The sequence below is a fragment of the Papio anubis genome, chromosome 17 (assembly GCF_008728515.1).
Source record: "Papio anubis isolate 15944 chromosome 17, Panubis1.0, whole genome shotgun sequence".
Taxonomy (NCBI): Eukaryota; Metazoa; Chordata; class Mammalia; order Primates; family Cercopithecidae; genus Papio; species Papio anubis.
In genome coordinates, this window is record NC_044992.1 from 37,497,546 (window position 1) to 37,516,699 (window position 19,154).

The 19,154-nt window shown below is 37.1% G+C and overlaps 1 protein-coding gene and 1 long non-coding RNA gene across 6 annotated transcripts in view; one reads left to right on the plus strand and one right to left on the minus strand.

Annotated features, from left to right (window-relative positions):
- LOC103878774 overlaps window positions 1–8,305 on the plus strand; it is a 47,841-nt gene extending 39,536 nt beyond the window's left edge. Inside the window, exons 6-9 of one of the 2 annotated variants that reach the window (XR_004179427.1) lie at window positions 2,597–2,747; window positions 4,892–4,997; window positions 6,783–6,917; window positions 8,090–8,305. This is a non-coding gene — a long non-coding RNA (uncharacterized LOC103878774). Of the gene's footprint in view, window positions 1–2,596; window positions 2,748–4,891; window positions 4,998–6,782 lie in introns of both variants that reach the window. The other variant, XR_639100.4, reaches the window with a different exon arrangement.
- The window catches only part of STXBP4 (syntaxin binding protein 4), a 194,643-nt gene that overhangs the window by 17,722 nt on the left and 157,767 nt on the right, over window positions 1–19,154 (minus strand). For all 4 annotated transcript variants that reach the window (XM_021929068.2, XM_021929067.2, XM_021929065.2 and 1 more), the window contains one exon: window positions 4,946–5,003. In XM_021929068.2, coding sequence (XP_021784760.2) covers window positions 4,946–5,003 — 58 coding nt within the window. The remainder of the gene's footprint in view (window positions 1–4,945; window positions 5,004–19,154) is intronic.

Consider the following 19,154-nt stretch of genomic DNA (forward strand, 5'->3'; position numbering starts at 1 on the left):
TTAAGCTAAAATATTGGAGAAATTTATTATGCAGATATAGAGTTAATACAAGTATGAAAATAAATCACAGTGAATCTGAATCAACAGAAAGATAATAGAATACAAAAAAAGCAATTAGCAGCTATGTCTAATTTGTCATAAATTCAGTTTTATTGCAAACTTAATAACTCTCCTAATAATTTTGTTACATTATATAACACGTATAAAGCATGTGAACTTTCAAGTGGAATCATACCAAAGACTACTATAAATCTGTAACAGTATACAACTTCAAAGGGAAAAAGATAAGAAGTTGGGTAGAAAAATGGATCAAGTTAATCAGAAAATTTCATTATAGCATTCTCAAGATCATGGATAGTTTGTTATTAAATTTAAGAATGTTGCAACTCTCTCTCTAAGGAGAACATAAGAAAAAATTTCCTAGAATGCACAAATACGTTTTAAAACTATATAAATAATAGTTTTAAAACATATATACTTTTTCACATATATATGAGGCAAGTGAGCAAGCTCTACCCACCTGCATATATGCATATACATATTGGTACACACACACACACAGAAACATACACACACACACAGACATATATGTTTATTAATTCTATGAAACACTGGCTGTAGCAATGCCAACACTGATTAAATTTGTTCATCCTAGGTAAAATGCTTTCTTCTCTTGCATCAGAATTTAAGTAGATGACAAAGTGTTAATATATGTGTGATGGACATGTGGATGGGCAGGAATATTCAATGAGGATTATGTTCATCTGGACATTCTCAGGACACCACTGACAGTTATTCCCTTGCCAGAGGCTTGGCTTCCATCAGATGTTACAATTCAATTTCAGGGAAGGCAGTGACAGATGCCAATTTCAGGGAAGAGATTATGTGTATATAGACCATCATCCCTTCTGGTGTTCTGGGAGGGTGATTTCAGTCACTATTCTTAAGTAGAGGTGAGAGAGCAATGATCTGAGTCCATTACTTATTTCTTGCCTTCAAAGTATCATCTATATGGTAAATGAATCACTCTTACCTCAAAAGTTAATGCAGGCTATACAGACTGAACATTTTTGTTAGGGTAGTAAGAGAATCAAGATTGAAACAAAACAAAAATGACAAACCAAAACTAAATAGTTCCAAAAAAAAGACATATAGTAGATGTCTGCTTATGCAAACTTTACTTATCTGGCAACATCACCTAGTTGAATGCAGCTAAGAACCATGAAGAAACTCCCACCAAAATGTGAAAGCAAGGGGAGGGAGTGAAGAGGGCTAACCTTTGCTCAAAGTGTCTGTTTTGGACCAGGTGCTATGATAGGCCCTTTACATACACAAACTCCTTCATTCTGGACAGGAACCCTATGAAGGGCTAATATACTTCCCATTTTATAAATGGAGAAATTAAGCCCGGAGAGGTTAAGTAAATGTGCCTGAGGTTTAGCTATTTTATTCAGCTATTTTGTGTAGACACTGTTATTTTAATTAAAGTTTCTCCAAGTCCAAAGCCCATGCTCTTCTTTCCCTGATACCAGATGGCCTTCCTGTAATCAAATCCACCTGCAACAGAACTTACGTATCACACTTGACTTACATAAGCACTCCTGCAGAACTCCATTCAAAGGCTATTTACAAGCAGTTCAAGTCAGCCTCATTATCTGGCATCCGGTCCTCTCCAAATACAAAACTGGGGAAGAAGGTGACTTGTGGAGAGGGGGCAAAAGAGAATGGGCATGGGGAGAGAAACAGGGACACTGAGAGAAACAAGAGATGACAGCTGTGTCTCTACTCTGTCTTATACATCTTAATATCCCCTGTAGAACTCACTGTATTATGTATAATGATGGATGTTCATAAGGATTTTGTTCACTGGCCTCTGTATAAGAAGTCAGGGAAGTGTGTAACATATACTAAAGTAAGACTTTCATCAAGAACAGTTAAACTAAAATAAGTCTTGGTGCTTGAACAGGGTTAAGTTCCAACAACAACAACAAAAAACTAACTTACACCAAACACCCCATTCCTTCATGAGGCTGAGTAAAAGAAGCAATGGTGTATTGTTAGATTTTCTTATTTCTACTCTTTGACTTTTTTAATCTCTGGAAGACAACTTCTTATTCTTACAACCAAGTTTCTATTCTACTATTTTAAAATGAATAAAGTATAGAGCTCTTCCTAAATTGAGATCTGTTTAAAGTGTCTTTCTTGTCACATGTCAACATACTATATTAACATGAGGATATGGAGGTGATGAGGCATGGTGTGTGTGTGTGTGTGTGTGCGCACGCGTGGGTGACTTTGGAGTCAGACAACCCTGGACCTGAATCTTGGCTCTGCAATTTTACTACTGTGTGACCTTGACAAGCACAGCCTCTTTAACAGTTTCTCCTAATGAAATGGTAAGACAATGAAACCTACTATGGCCCTTTGGGGAATACATTTATTTTATCGTCTCTTTTTCTGTTTTCCTTATGTGTCAAGACTAAGGTCAAGGCAAAAAAAAATTGATGGACTTCCAAAGCACACCCTTTGGGGGTATATTTTCTGAGCAAAGCAATGGGGTTAGGATAAATGTAGCGTCTCTCTGTTCTTTCCACAGACACTGAGTTGGTTCCCAGGGAAGCCAAAGGGCTTATTGACTCCCTTTTGTCTCCTCTTCTGGGACTCTCTTCTCCCGCAGAGTGGGAGTCCAGCCCAAGGCTATTGTTCCAGGCTGCAAAGAACAGTGGCTTAAGCTAGCTGGGTCACAGGTAAGGAGACAAATCAACTTTCTGGCTGACCATCTCTTGTTCCCGCTTCGTTCTCTGTTTTGGGTAACTGTGCCCCTAGTATTCTTTTCTCTTAAGGCACTAGTTAGATTCTGACATTCAGCTCTGGGTTAGGATATACTGACAGCCAGGTAAGTTTAGGTAAAGGAGTTCCTCACAGGGTCCAGACTCATTTACTGACATTTTTCAAAGGTCCCTGAATGCAGAACCCCAGTTAATAATGCATGCTAATTTTCTTTCTTTTAATCACGCATTTCTTTTGCGGACCTTCTAGGAGAAAGGCATGACTCAGGGCAAGATGCGGCGCACCAACATCATAATGCCATTCCAATAAGAGCCCAGCAACATCTACTTTCCACATTGTTAAGAGCATTAAATGATATAATGCATAGAGAAATATACCTAGCATATTCCTGACTATTAAGCACAAGCTAGTGCTCAGTAAACGCTCAGGCCCTCATCTTTTCCTTTATAAATTTATAAAGTTAATATCAAAAAGAGAGAAAGAAAGAAATTCAACACAGATATGAATGTACTTTTTCATTTTCCTGCCATTCCTACAGTACAGTGATTCAAAGCTTCCAGAAACTAAACATGATTAATCCTGCATACTAGAGAGCCCCTTCCAGAAGCGGTCTGATTCTGGAAGTAAAGAGTGTGGCACTAAATGTAATCTGCACATGGAATTCCTGGGTCCTCTATGTCAAAAGTTCCTTTTCTTTCAGATGTTATAAACAACACCTTTGCCTGATTAATCACTTCATGCTAGAGATTGCAAGAAAAAAATTCAGCATGAAAACACTAGAGAAAAAACTAGAGAAGACAGGTTTATCTCTAGCTTTTCCTTAAATTTTTTCAAACACAAAGCTTTTGAATCCTCAGTGTTTTTAATGGTCATATGATTGTTCAGGTTTTTTTTCCCTCCACGATGGTTTCTCCATATTGTAACTTCATGATGGCCATTTATTGGGCATCTACTGTGTTCCAAGTCCTATGCTAGGTGCTTAACATCGAACAACTTTATAAAGTAGGCAATAGTCCCCTCATTATGTGATGTGAAAGCTGAGGTTAAGAGAGATGTAGGAACTGTGTAAAGTTGCAGGGCGTGAGAATCCAAAATCTGGATATTGCTTTGTAAAATATTTGCATGTTTGAAAGGGGATAGCAAAGACATGTCTCCCTTTTCCTCCCAAAATGCATACCAAGTATACTTTGCTAAAAGGATACACAAAGGAGTTCTCTGAGATCTTAGGAGTCTGCTGGGATTCCCCTTTGTGCTCTCAAAATGTCAATTCTGACATAAAAGGAATTTTCAGGAAATGGTAGAAGTATATCACAGTGCTCTGTCCAGGGCAAAACTAACCAGTTCAGCACTAGGGAATGTATTCCCATTCAGGCTTTCAAGGCTGGGTCTTTATCAGTGACAGTCTAGTGTAGTAGCAGAATCTTGGGGTCAGAAGACTTTGATTCTAGTTCTGATTTGCTAGTTAAGTAGTGATAGATTTTTTGGTAACTACTCAAGGCTCTTATTTTCTTCACCTATAAAACAGAAAAAATGGCAAGGTACACATACCTCAAGGGGTTGCTCTGAGAATCCACTGAGGTATGGTTTGTTCATATACTGTCCTATTTATCTCAAGTTATTTACTGTCTGTTTTTCCTATTGTGTAAATTCTATGCTATCAAGAAACCAGTCTATATATTTCACCACTCTATCTCCAGGGTGTGGTACACTGCCTGGCAAACAGCAAATGCTCAAAAAATAGTTGCAGAATGAACTGTGTGCATGTTAAAGCATTAAAAAATGTTGATTATTAGTATTATTGTTAATAACTTTTAAAGATATACAAAATGCATTTTTTGTTAGGTATTAACTTTTCATAAACATTAATACTATTAGCCAGCAAGTGAATTTAGGCAGCCAGCATTTAAGTTCAAATGATGATCCTGTTCCAATTTTTTGATGTTTCCCTAGAAATTATTACTAGGATTTTTCCCCCAAATGATATCTGATATTAGCATTTAAATCACATGAAATGAAAATGGTGAGGCTTCATTTCTTGTTACTAATTTTTGTAACCTCCAAGAAGGTTTCTTAGTTTTGCTGATTATTCTGCAACTTCCAGGTTCTCTCCAGATGTGAAGAAAATTGCTTACTTGGTTGAGATGCTTGTACTTACTTGATGAAGTACTTGATTCCATCTGCTGTGTAAGCTTCCTCCCACCCATAAGGTAAACCTAGAGTGAAAGGAAACCAAAAATATATTTAATAAGATGATAAAGATAACTTTATTTCCTGGACACAAACCTCCCTCATCTTTACAATTATTTGAGCACATTTCTTGTACAAAATAATTTTCTAGAAAGGGGGAATTAAGACAATTCAGATGAGCTTTCATACTCAGCATCTTTAGAACACAATAAATAAGTCTTGAGCAGTTAACAATCTGCTTTAGTTGCAATAACTGGATTATGACTTGTCATTTACATGTGGTGAGCATTTTTGTCAGCAGGATTCAAGCAAAAATTTGTGTTGCAGTGGATGGTTTTTGCCTGAAGGCAGAAGGATGGACAAGATGGCCTCTGCTTGTCTATTCTGGCTCAAAGTTTCTTTAATTGGCTCCCTTTACATTCTTTCACTCAGCTCCACAGGGAATCAGACATGAGTGCCAGATCAGCAGGGGTTTGAAAGTAGCTTTTGGACAAGACAAAATTCCTTATTAAGTTTGAAAGTTTAGCAAAGCGATTTACAATGGATTGTGGCATTTTACTTTGTTAATTAAGAATTTTGTGCACTAAACATAAACGGCCAAACAATTTGCTAAACTTAGCTTCCATTTCTGTAATGGGATTGAGAATAGTTAGCTATAAAGAGATGTGGATTGACGTAAGCAAGCAATATTTGGCCATATTTCTGTAAATGAGTACATTTTGGCCCTCATCATACCAAGAGAACAGCCTCAAGTTGAGGCAGCCACATTTTCCTACATTCTGATTTTGGGTGGTACGTTTCCAGAACACAGTGGTTTCCACCCCTCTGTTCCATCCAAGTACTGCTAAGGATTTTACCAATTTTTGGATCAGTTCTTTGATACTGGCTTATCACGACTCAGGTAGCCCACCTCTTTGGAAAGTAACTGAGCTTTAACAACAAATCATTGACTTCCTTTCCCCAAGTCTCAGCAAGGGGCAGAGCAAAAGTGCAGGAAAGGTAACTATTTTTGCTTGTTTGTTTTTAGAGACAGGGCTTCTCTTTGTTGCCGAGGCAAGAGTGCAGTAGCGCAATCATAGCTCACTGCAACTCTGAACTCCTGGGCTCAAGTGATTCTCCCTCCTCAGCCTCCCGAGTAGCTGGAACTATAGGTATGTGCCACCATTCCTTTTTTTTTTAAAATTTTTTTGTAGAGACCAGATCTCCCTATGTTGCCCAAGCTGGACTCAGACTCCTGGCCTGAAGTGATCCTCCCACCTTGGCCTCCCGGCCTGAAGTGATCCTCCCACCTTGGCCTCCCAAAGTGCTAGAATTATTGTTGTGAGCCACCGTGCTTGGCCTAACAGTAACTATTTGAATGAAATGAAACCTTACTCTACTGCCATTTGCTTCTTGCGAATAGTCTTTGAGAAGCAACTCTAAGGATAACGTTTTTGTAATTATGAAAAACAAGAAATACACTTTGCATTGTGTTTATTTCCAGTCTTTTACCACAAGTCATACACACCTTGAGCAAAAATTCTGTAACTATTTCCTTTGTATATTAACACAGGCCACCTTGGAGTTTCTATTCTCTCTTTATGAATAAATGTTCCTCTTATAAGTAGAAAATAAGCACTTCCTAGAGCTTGGCATAAGCAAATGACTGGCTTCCTGAAAGCCCCTGAGTGACTCTCACTGTACGTCTCCTCTAGTGTCCACTGCAAGCACATGCTCAGCCAGATGCGCCATGATAAACTGCTCTGCTGTACCAGTTCAAGTAGATTTATTTTTTGTCTTCATGCCCTCTGCATCTTCTTTTATAGATCACTTCATTCATCACTGACAAGCCCCTCACTTGGAGGAAAGAAACTGATGACTGTACCTAAGAACCTTGCTTTCATGACAAAAATGCTCAGAAATACCAGGATTTCCAATCAATAAGACAAAGGCAGCTAACAGTTAAGTAGGAAGTTATTCTAATGTGACTACAATTTTTGTCTGCTGAATAATTTGATCAGTACAATTGTATCTGTCCTTCTAATTTCTTAAGTTACAGATATGTTCTAATAAATAAAGAAAAATGGACACTTTCAAGACAGTATCTCTTAATCTACAGGAGCATTTGAAAATCGACATTAACATCAGATTACCACATCCCCTGTGCCATCAGAATAGAATTTCTGCCTTGATTATTTCTTTACAATTATTAAAAAAGAATTATAACTTTATAACAGCCTTATAAAGGTACTAATTCATAGGCATTTAAGTCACAATGGTTATTCAATGACTGCAGCCATAAAGATATCCCTGGATATTAAATAATATGTATAGCTTATTTTAGAAGACGTTCTCTGCTCTGAGAAAATAAGTGTTTCTTTTTGGGAGATTCAATAGTTGCTTATTGTTCATGCAGATTTCATGTAATCTATTATATAAAAGACAGACCTAGAGACTAAAATGATAGTAATTAATCTCTCAGTGATATTTCAGTAATAGAAAACAATCACTGTCCAATTATAAACTAAAAAACACAAATAGCCTACCTTATACAAAAATAGGACTTCTGATTCCCACCAGCTTATTGATGAACTCAGTTTTCCATTAGTAAAGGTTTCATTTCTTCATAATACTTGATTTGGATATAACTAACATTATCTAAATACTTTTCCATAATAATTTTTGTTCCAAACATTAAAATCTTCCCACATTTATCACATCTTTATACTTGGAAATATACAATGCTTCCATTTTTTTCTTTTCATATTTGCTTTAAAAATGTTACAACAACTATAACCACCTGGAATTGCTTTTGATTAGAAGTATTGTCTATGAACCCTCCCATAACATTCTTTCCATCAGTGATCATCTGTTTTGAATCAATAACTTCATAGTGATGACTCCAAAATCTTCATGAGTATCTTGCCAACGTAAGAGTCTTAAACACATTCAACTTAGAATAGTGGCTGTTACCTAAAACTCAACATATCCAAAATCAAAGTCATTACGTTGCAGACAAGATAGTTTCCTTTCTGATTTCCCAGTCTATTTATGTATCAAATATTTTCTTTGTCATACCTGGACCATATGTATCATTCATTAAATATTTACTGATCCTTCATTATGTGTTCAGCATTTTGCTAGATGCTCAATATACAATGATAAACAAATAGACATGACCCTGGATCATATGAAGCTTGAAATCGACATAAAGACGTTATTAAAAATAGGAATAAGTTCTATGAAAAAAATATGGAATACGATGAAGGTAAGTCATAGCACAGAAAAAGGCTGAACTCCCTAATGCAGAAAGAATTCCCACAAATCGATAATAAGATCAATAACACACAACAAAATAGGCAAAATGTGAAACATTTAGGGCATGAAACACAAATGAACACGTGAAAATGTTTAACTTCATGCTTAATTAAAGAAATAAAAAGCTATTATGAAATACCATGTTCATTTATCAGATTAGCAAACATTAAAAAGTAGTTTAATCAGGCACAGCATTGATGATGTGAAGAGATAGTCATTCTCATATTAACAGAAGTATTAAGTATTACACACTTATGAGGAGAAACTTGTAAATACCTATCTAAAATTTTCAATGCTAATAACAATGAGTTGACATTTATTGAGCAGTTAGACTCCAGACACTGTCGTAAGCACCATACATGTACCAATTCACTTAATCCTCATGAATAATCTATGAGAAGTACTGCTATTATCCCTATTTTAGCAATAGAGAACTGAGGCACAGAAAATTTAAATAACTTTCCCAAGGTCACACAGCTAGCAGGGGAAGGAGCCCAGACTCTTCATCACTATGTTGAATGATCTCCATATAGCTTAATCCAGCAATTTTTCTTGTAGAAATTTATCCTATAGATATATTTTATTGACAAGACTGTTCATTGTAAAAACAAAAAATTGGAAATAATCTAAATAACCATCAATGGGAACTGATTAAATAAAGATACTGTAATAACAGAGCCAGATGTATTTGAAAAACATTTGTTAGTGCTATAAAATTGTTGCAAACTCAAATACATTTAACTTTTAGCATCCAACATGCTGAGCAGAGCAGAAGGAGAGAGGGAGGGAGGGAGGGAGGGAGTGTGGAGGTGTTGGGGGGAGATATCTCTAACTCACAATTAATAAGGCTTTGCTAAAGAATATAACATTCATCACATAAATGGAATTTTCACTTGATTTGCAGCCAGAAAATCTGAATCTATATGTAATGTTCTTCAATTGCAAGCTGAATAACCATGGGAAAGTAATAATCTTATGGAATCTGAACTTTCTATATAAATAGATTTGTCATTTATATAGTAGTGATGGTAATAGCTACCATTCTAGCTTAGGGGGTTAGCATGATACTCTTATTAGATAACATGTAACTACACAATGATATACAAAAGCAGATAATTGTTATTAATCATAATGAAATTAACAGCCCTTTCTTCATTGCTTATGGTTCTGGTGATATAGAGTATTTTGGAAGCTTAACATAGGAAAGTGTTTATAGGGGAAACCTCCATTAAGGTGTAAGCACTTTTTTTTTTTTTTTTACAATCCTTTCCTCAATCTCTGTTTTACTTTTCCTCTGTTTTACTCGTGATAACGTTCAGCAATAGAATAACAGAAACTAGTGGGACACTCTGACCCTGATCCAGTAGTGTGATGGTAAATGTTTTAACAACCAGCTCTTGGGGGTGGGGGCAAGGCTTGATTTGCAACATTTGCTCAGTTTCATAGCGTAAATACTATACCATGCCTATTTTGAGCTACCAATGTGATGTCACTGAATACGGAGATGGGAAGAAATGCATAGTAATACACCATGATATATAATTCTTAGATACAATAGGTGTAAATAATCTCAAGAACAAAGACAAGAGTAAAATGCAAATAAATAATTAGGAAGTGGTTAGTTTTTAAAATATTTATTACTATTTCTTTTAATATACTTTTCAGTTTAAATATTTTAATTATTAATAATGACTGTGTTTGACAATTGGCTCACAAAATTCTTGCAAGCCAGTAGAAGCCAGCTCAAACATACTACCGTGGCTACCCACTTCTTAGCTCCCTGGTCCCGTTGCACAGAAAGTTCCAAAAATCAAAGGACAGCAACACTGTTTTATCCAATAGAAGATTACATGAAATTGATAGCAGCTTCCAAAGGTGTAAAGAATTGTTGCCCTAACAATAAACTATGTTTATCGGATGTTTACATAGTGCTTTCTACCATTTCTGACATTCTTCTAGGTAGTTTATAAATATTATTAATTCATTGTACCATCACAACAATTTGAGATAGATACTGTTATTAACCTCATTTTGCAGAGAGGAAACTGAGGGATAACGAGGTTTAAATAACTTGTCCATTGTCACACTGCTGATAGTGCAGTCATGATTTGAATGTAAGCATTCGGATGCCAGAGCCTACGCTTTTAAGCACTGTGTGTTGCTTCTTTTCCCTAACTCCTGTTTGCACTGCCAACAGTCAAAATTAAAACAATCAAATAATACTTTTGCCTAACTCTTTGAGGAACACAAAAAGTAAACTAGATTCCCAACGTCTCAATTTGTGCATTATTATCCAGAGCAATGCTCTTTTAAAAGGAACTGAAATTATTTCTAGGCTTCAACACAAAGCAGTCTATTTTAGAGACATTACATGTTTACAATTGTACAAGTTAATTTGTAGGTCTGAACTGCAGTGCCAATTTAAAAAGAACTACTAGCTAATTTTCCTATGAAAAAGGAATCTATTATACTGAGAGATGGTTGCCACCTATAAATAACCAAATAATGCAGTATTTCAACTATTAAAATCATTCAACCATTAAAATCACTACTAAAATCAAAATAATTGAAAAAATGTATATATTTTCTGAATTGTGATTTAAACACTCCTTAATATTGGCCTTGCAAAAATGCTGTGTTTTAACAAACATGATTTTGGACCTGTGACTTGATTATTTTACCACCTGGTTATATACATCATTGTTGTCTGAGACAAAAAATAAAAAAGCAAATGACATATATACATATATAATTTCACACATTTTGTGCATCCCAAATTCAAAAGTTAAAATGTTAATGTAATTAGATATGAGCTATTTCTAGTTAGAAGTCACTTACCCGGCAACTGAAAAGCTATAACATATTAAAGGAAGAACAGTGTAAAAAACTTCTAGAGGTTATCTGGTGGTTCACAGTCTGCTTTATCTGTCTGTCGTTATTTTTTTTGCCAACATATACTACACGAGTTACCAGTAAAAGAGAAGGGGAAATGCCAACATTCATTTTCTGCATTTATCTTCCCAATAGATGCAGAATTCAGTGTTTTTTACAGTTGGAGTTCTCTCCCTCTCAGTTAAATTATGGAGTCACTTCTTTGAATTCTGAGGTACAGACATTCAAGGGGCCAGTTTAAATGTTTTCTCTTACATTGCTAACTCTGATCCCATGACCCAGACTGAAGATGAGAATGTGGGATTTCCCCAGCAGTTGTTTCTGGGCATTTATATTATGTAATGCTGGGGGAATGATCTGGGCTAAGGCCCTTTGATTTGATTTGCTTAAAAGCAGTAATATACAACGGACTTTATTCTGTGCACTAATGAAACTCAGCATAAAACTTGCTGAAGCTTTCCTCACTAGAGTGTGAGATCAGCCTAAAGACAGAGCTGAATAATAGGATGAAATGATCTTCTCATACTCTGTCCTGCCAACAACCTTGGTTATGATTAGTCATCTAATAAATTTAATCAATGTAGACAGTAATGATGAATAATACATCTGACTCTCCTCAACCCAACTTCTTATTTTTATAGGGACCCCCCACCCCATACATCAATTTCTCCAGAAATTCTGAAGTTATATATAATTGCTTTGGATGAAATAACAGATCTTCATTTCACAAATCAAATGAAAATTTGATCCCAATTTTGTTTTACAGTAAAGCATTTTTTTTTGGCATCTACTGTACATCAACTGCTAAGCTAAACACTTTAAATTTGTTATGGTAAGAAATGGTTTTCACTGGTTATCTCATAATACATTTCATATAAAATAACTGTGTACTTCATTAAAAAAAAAAGCCTTTCAGTACATTCACCCTGTCCTCTTGTAGCTGAAGACCTTGCTTCTTACCTCACTGAGAACACAGAAGCATCAGGAAGAGAATTTCTAGATTCCCACCACAACATCCACCAACAATGCACATACTCCGCCTTTCTCTGTGATCATACCTCATGCATTCCTTCCATCTTACTTACTCAAAGCTTCAATCCAACAATTGTCTGCTTTCTTCCCTAACATCTGTGTTCCCTCCCTGTACTGGGTTATTACCATGGGCATAAAAATGAGCTGTAATTATCTTCTATCTTAAAAAAAAATTAAAAGCAAAACTTTGTCTTGCCCTCACATTTCCTTGCAGCTACTACTCCATTTCTCTGCTCTACTTTATAACAAAACCTTACAAAAATGGATTTGTCTACATTCAATTCCCCTCTTTTCATTCATTCTCTTTTAAATCAACTCTAGTGAGGCTACCATTTGCCCTATGCCACTAAAACAGCTCTTGTCACTTTATGTCCAGAAGTCCATTTTCAGTCCTCAGCTTCCTTCACTTTTGACTGTATGTGATGCTGTTGATCACTATCTCCTTGGAACAGTTTATTCGACTGCAAAGACACAGCTTTCTCTAGGTTCTCCTCTGTCACTGGCTGTTTCTTCCTTGCTCATTTGCTAGTTTCTTCTCATATCCCCAATCTCTAAAGGTTGGAATGCTCCAAGGCTTGGTTCTTCAACTCCTCTCTGTCCTTCCTTTCTGTTCTTTTCCTGCTTACACTCATTTGTTAGGTGATCTCATCCAGTTTCTATTTAAATACTACTCATACGCGACCCAGAATTCTCTATCCCCAGTCTGGACCTCTCTCCTGATTTCCAAACTGGCAAATTCAGGTGCATTCCCTCTCTTCCTTTATCATTATATCACTTTTAAACTGAAGGTGCCCATTACTGATTTCCTGACTCTTCACCCAAACCTCGCCTCTCAGCTTTCCCCATCAATTTCTATCCTTCCAGTTGCTCAGGCCTAGGACACATCCTTGACCCTTTTCATTCTTTTACATCCCATATGTAATCAACCAGCATATCTTGGTGGCTTGGTCTTCAAATTAGTTACAGAATTTGACCACTTCCCAAAACTTTTAGCATTATTAAGTTGGTCCATCCGCTACCTAGATTATTCTGATAGCACTGTAACTGGTATCCCTGCCACAGTCTACTTTCAAACTAGTAGGCAGCATCACTAAAAAAACAAAAAGTCAGATTATGTTCCTTCTACATGACCTGCCTCCCCCATCTCCAACTTCTCTGACTTCATTTCTTAATTCTTTATGTTCAATGTGCTGCAGCTGCATTGGTCTCATACTGTTCCTTGAACATAACAAGTATGTTCCTGCTTCAGGGCCTTTGCACTTGCTAGCCCTTCTGCCTAGAGAGCTGTTCCCTTTCAATGCATGGCTCACTCTGTCATTCCCTTTCAGGGTCTGCTCAGATGTCATTCAATCAGTGATCCTTTCCCTAGTCACTCATAAAAGAGCCAGCTCCCTTCCTCTCCAACCTCTGACACTCATTATCCCCCTCAACCTGGTTTCTTTTCTCTCTCTTTCCTCACTAGGATGCAAATTCCATAAGAAGAGGTACTGTTCATTCATTGTCTCACTGCCAGTATTCTTGTGGCACGTGACAGGCTCTTAGTTGCTGAATTAAGGAATCAATGTTCACCAAATATCTATATTTATACAAATACCTACTATTTAACAGGATGTAGTATTTGGGAGGAGAGTTCTTTAGAAAAAGATGTTGAGAGGGTGTTTAATAAGATAATTGGGCTGGGTATGATGGCTCATGCCTGTAATCTCAGCACGTTGGGAGGCTGAGGGCAGATCATGAGGTCAGGAGTTCAAGACCACCCTGATCAACATGGTGAAAGCCCGTCTCTACTAAAAATACAAAAATCACCAGGGCGTGGTGGCACACACTTGTAATCTCAGCTACTCGGGAGGCTGAGGCAAGAGAATCGCTTGAATCCCGGAGGCAGAGGTTGCAGTGAGCCGAGATCATGCCACTGCACTCCATCCTGGGGGACAGAGTGAGACTCCATGTCTAATAATAATAATAGTAATAATAATAATAATAATAATAAAATTGAAAGTGAGGCTGTAAAAGAATATGCTGAAATATTTGAATTATTTTCCCCAAGAGTTGATATTCTCCTTTACCTTTTGGGTACAGAGATGAAGAGGGGAGGGGCTCTAACTTATTTCAGTATACAAAGATAACATGTTTTTAAAAAGAACTGCTGTTGGCCAGGTGCAGTGGAAGCTGAGAGAGGTAGACCACTTGAGTCCAGGAAAAAAAAAATGCAAAAAATTAGCCAGGCATAGTGGCATGCACCTACAGTCCCAGATACTCAGGTGGCCGAGGTGGGAGGATGGCTTGAGCCTGGGAGGCAGAGGTTGTAGTGAGCCTAGATGGCGCCACAGCACTCCAGCCTGGGTGACAGAGCCAGACCCTGTCTCAAATCGGGGTGTTGGGGAAGCACCGCTGTTATTACAATGATAAAAATATTAAGGGGCCAGTGGCTGTTGAACATGAATTAATGGAACCATTGGGAAAAAAATGCACCTTCTCTTTTCTGTTCTATCCAGGAAAACTGATTTAGTGATTAGAGGTGGTAAAGTTGCTATCCAGCAAACTTGATTTATGCTGGTTAAGAGTCATAGCAGCATGTCTGATAGTTCAAAATGGACACTACCATTTGCTTGTAACAGGTTGCCTGACAGCAATAGGTAGACACACTTGATCTAAGAAAATAGGAACAGCAGTTTGCTAATTAGGTCAAAATGCTAGATTCAAAACTGACAGGGAAATTAGTGTGTCTCAAGGTGATTTCATAAAATCCCTATGGGATGTCATTCACTTAATATTACTGTACCATGTTTCTAAGAGTATCCCATACCAGCATACCAGAATTCTAAAAAGAGGACATACAAATGGCCAATAGATGTATAAAAGTGATTCACCACGAATAATCATCAGGGAAATGCAAAATAAAATCACAATGAGATATCACTTCACACCTGTTAGAATGGCTATTATCAAAAAGTTGAAAGATAGTCATTGGTGAGGATGCAGAGAAAAAAGAATTCTTGTACACTGTTGGTAGGAATGTAAATTAGTACACCATCTTGGAAAATAGTATGTAGGTTCCTCAAAAAATAAAACTAGAATTACTATATGATCCAGTAATCCCACTTTTGGGTATATACCCAAAGAAATTGAATTCTGTATGTTGAAGAGATGTCTGAATGCCCATGTTAGTTATAGCATTGTTCACAATAGCCAAGATATGGAAACATCATGATATGGCCAAGATATCACTCATCAACAGATGAATGGATGTGATATTATGAACAATGGAATCTTGCCAGCCTTAGGAAAGGATTCTGCCATTTGCGACATGGGTGAATCTAGAGGAGATTATGTAAAGTGGAATAAGCCAGGCACAGAAAGACATCTATGATATGACCTCTACTGATATGTGAAACCTAAAAAGTCAAACTCATAGAAATGAAGAGTAGAATAGTTGTTACCAGAGGGAGGTGGGGAGGGAACAGGGGAAGGGGAAATGTTGGTCAAAGGTATAAAGTTTCAGTTAGACAGGAGGGATAACTTCTGGTGATCTACTGCACAGCATGGTGACTGTCATTAATAAGATGTGTTGTATATTTCAAAATTGCTAAAAGTGTAGATTTTAAACGTCCTACCACAAAGAAATGATAAGTATGTGAGGTGATGAAAATGTTAATTGGCCTGATTTGATCATTCCACAATGTACGCATATACTGAAACATCACATTGTACTCCATAAAGATATACAATTATCATTTGTTAAGTAAAAAATATAAAAGCTTTCAAAAAAACATAATGTTTATACTTTTATAGCGACAGTTTTCTACTGTTGCATAACATATCACAAATTTAGCAGCTTAAACAACACCTATGCATTAGATCCAAGTTCTGAAAAGTTCTGTAGGTTGAAAGTCTGGCATGGCATGACTGAAACCAAGGTGTCAGCTGTGGTAAGTTTGTATCTGGAGTCTCTGGGGAACAATTTACTTTCAAATTAATTTTTTTGTTGTTCTTGGCAGAGTTCAGTATGCAGCTGTAGGACTGAGGTCCCTGTTTTTTTGCTGGCCATCAGCTGGGGCCACTCTCAGCTCCTAGAAGTAGCTAGCATTCCTTGCCATGTGACCCCTCCATTTTCAGTCCATCTTAAGCAGTGACACATAAGAGTCCTTTTCAGATTTCTAATATGACTTCTCTGTCTCTGATTTCAAGATTCAGATTTAAAGGCTCATGTAGGTCAGGCCCACCAGGATAATCTCTTTGTCTTAAGGTTAACTAATTACATATGCAAAATCTCTTCACAGCAGCAGCTAGATTAGTATTTGGTTAAATAACTGACAGAAGGTGTGTGTACACAAGGAACCAGGAACATGGGGGCCCCCTGAGAATTCTGCCTACCACAGTGCTCCTATTATTTGTTTTATACAATGTCTAAATTAGAGCCGGGACACTTTTTTGTTGTTCCTAGGAAGGAAAATGTAACTAAGAAAAATATATCAAGGGTTACATACAAATAAAAAGACCTTAATAACGAATTTTAGGGTTTTTTCTTTTTTTTTTTCTTTTCCTTTTTTTTTCTTTTTTGTGAGAAATAAAATCTCCATGTGTTGCCCTGGCTGGACTCAAACTCCTGGGCTCAAGGGATCTTCCTGCCTCAAGCCTCATGAAGAGCTGGGACAACAGACATGTGCCACGGCACCTACTTAATTTTAGTTTTCTTTATTTATTTTTTTGTCATGGGATTATAAACATTTTCTTCCAATAAACCCGGAACATTAAAAAAATAGTTTTCTATTTCATTTTGTGGTCAGTTAACAAGGGAGAGAAAGTGATAAAAGAAAAAGGGGGGAAAGGGGAAGAAAGAAGGCAGGAGAATGAGAAGCCAGAGGTAAGAAGAGAGAGCAGAGATTAAAAAAAAAAAAAAAAAAAAAAAGAATCCGGCCAGGCGCGGTGGCTCACGCTTATAATCCCAGCCCTTTGGGAGGCCGAGGTGGGAGGATCACAAGGTCAAGATATCGAGACCATCCTGGCCAACATGGTGAAAACTCATCTCTACTAAAAATACAAAAATTAGCTGGGTGTGGTGGCGAATATCTGTAGTCCCAGCTACTCAGGAGGATAAGGCAGGAGAATCACTTGAACCCAGGAGGCGGAGGTTGCAGTAAGCTGAGATTGCGCCACTGCACTCCAGCCTGGTGATGAAGAGAGGCTCCGTCTAAAAAAAAAAAAAAAATCCTTACAGGCTGAACACAGTGGCTCACGCCTGTATTCCCAGCACTTTGGAAGGCCAAGGTGGGCAAATCACCTGAGGTTAGGAGTTCAAGACCAGTCTGGCCAACATGGGGCAGCCCCATCTCTACAAATGTACAAAAGTAGCCAGGCATGACGGCAGGTGCCTGTCATCCCAGCTACTTGGGAGGCTGAGGTGGGAGAATCACTTGATAGCAGGTGGTGGACGTTGCAGTGAGCCGAGATCATGCCACTGCACTCCAGCCGGGGCAACAGAGTGAGACTTTTCAAAACAAACAAACAAACAAACAAAAGGGCTATGAAATCTTATAGTTGTGTCCAGTTATAGACTATATTTTAAAAAGAAGGAAGAGAGAGAATACATAAAAGGGATTATAGGAGGCTAAAGTTAGGCACAGTAAAGTTGAGCAGATAAAGTGCATTTGGGGGTGGTAGACTCAAATCTCCAGACCCCACCTCTCAATCTGATTTGGAATCTCATCCAAGCAATCTCTGGTACAACTGGTTAAAATCTCCCTCACATTCACCCAGTGTGGTAACTTCCTGAACACTCTCAGCAATGCCTCTCCCTCTTACCTCTTAGGTAAGTTCAGTTACCTGAACTTATCTCAGCAACACCTGCCCAGACGCTGGGTCTGCCGGAAATTTCAACACTTTTTTGACTTTCATTTGTTGAATATCTACTGTCAGAGAACTGGTATAATGGTACCCAGATTCAGGACAGTATCTCACACATAGTGGGCACTCAAGAATTATCTGTTGATTGACTGTAGAAATTTGCCTCCCATGAAGACTGATGATTTAGTGAATCTTGCACATATTTGAAATTTTACTGTTGTTATGAGGTCTTTGTACTCACCAAGGGAGCTTATAAATATTTGTACAACTGTTATTTGTGGATTTTGACAACAGGGTAAGGAGGATCAATAGACATACAATTTTAGAAATGCTGTCACAGATGAGATGAAATGAAGTCAAGATCATTGCTGTTTCCGACCTTAAATATAAATGAATATACATAATGAAACCCTAAACACCACTGATCCCTAATCATATAGCATTTGTTGTTACTATCTTTGTCTTTCAAATTTAAAAAAGTTTATCTTAAATCTGTTAACAACCTCACATTACTTTCAGGTAAAATTTGGAAAAAAATCATAAAAACAAGCTCCCTGAAGACATTTGCCTTTAAGAGGATGTTTGAAAATTTTAAATGTGTTTTTAAAAAGATTTAAAGAAAAACAATAAAAACACCTAAATAGAGGGTTATTTTTTCAAATAATAGCTCTCATGAAGTTAGATAACTCAATAGTCATTACATTAAAGAGTTATAAACTTAAATAAAAGTGACCCCATTTTGCTTTTTCTCTTCTGCAAAGAATACCAGTTCTGACTGTACGGTTTGTTATCACTCAAAAAATTTAATCATTTAAATCACTTAAATCCATCCATGGATATGTTAATCCATGTTTTCAATAATCTTGAAAGACCATTGAAAACATATATCCCCAGAAAATCACATCCTTGAATGTCCACAACAGTTTTATTCACACTAGCTTCAAATTGAAAACAATTGGAAGATCCATCAATTGGTGACTGGATAAACTGTGGCATAACAATACAATGCAATACCACTCAACATTACGCATATAAGGATGAATCTCAAAAGCCCTACATTAAGTGGAAGAAGCTAGAAACTTAATAGTCTATTTATTCCAAATTTTAGAAAA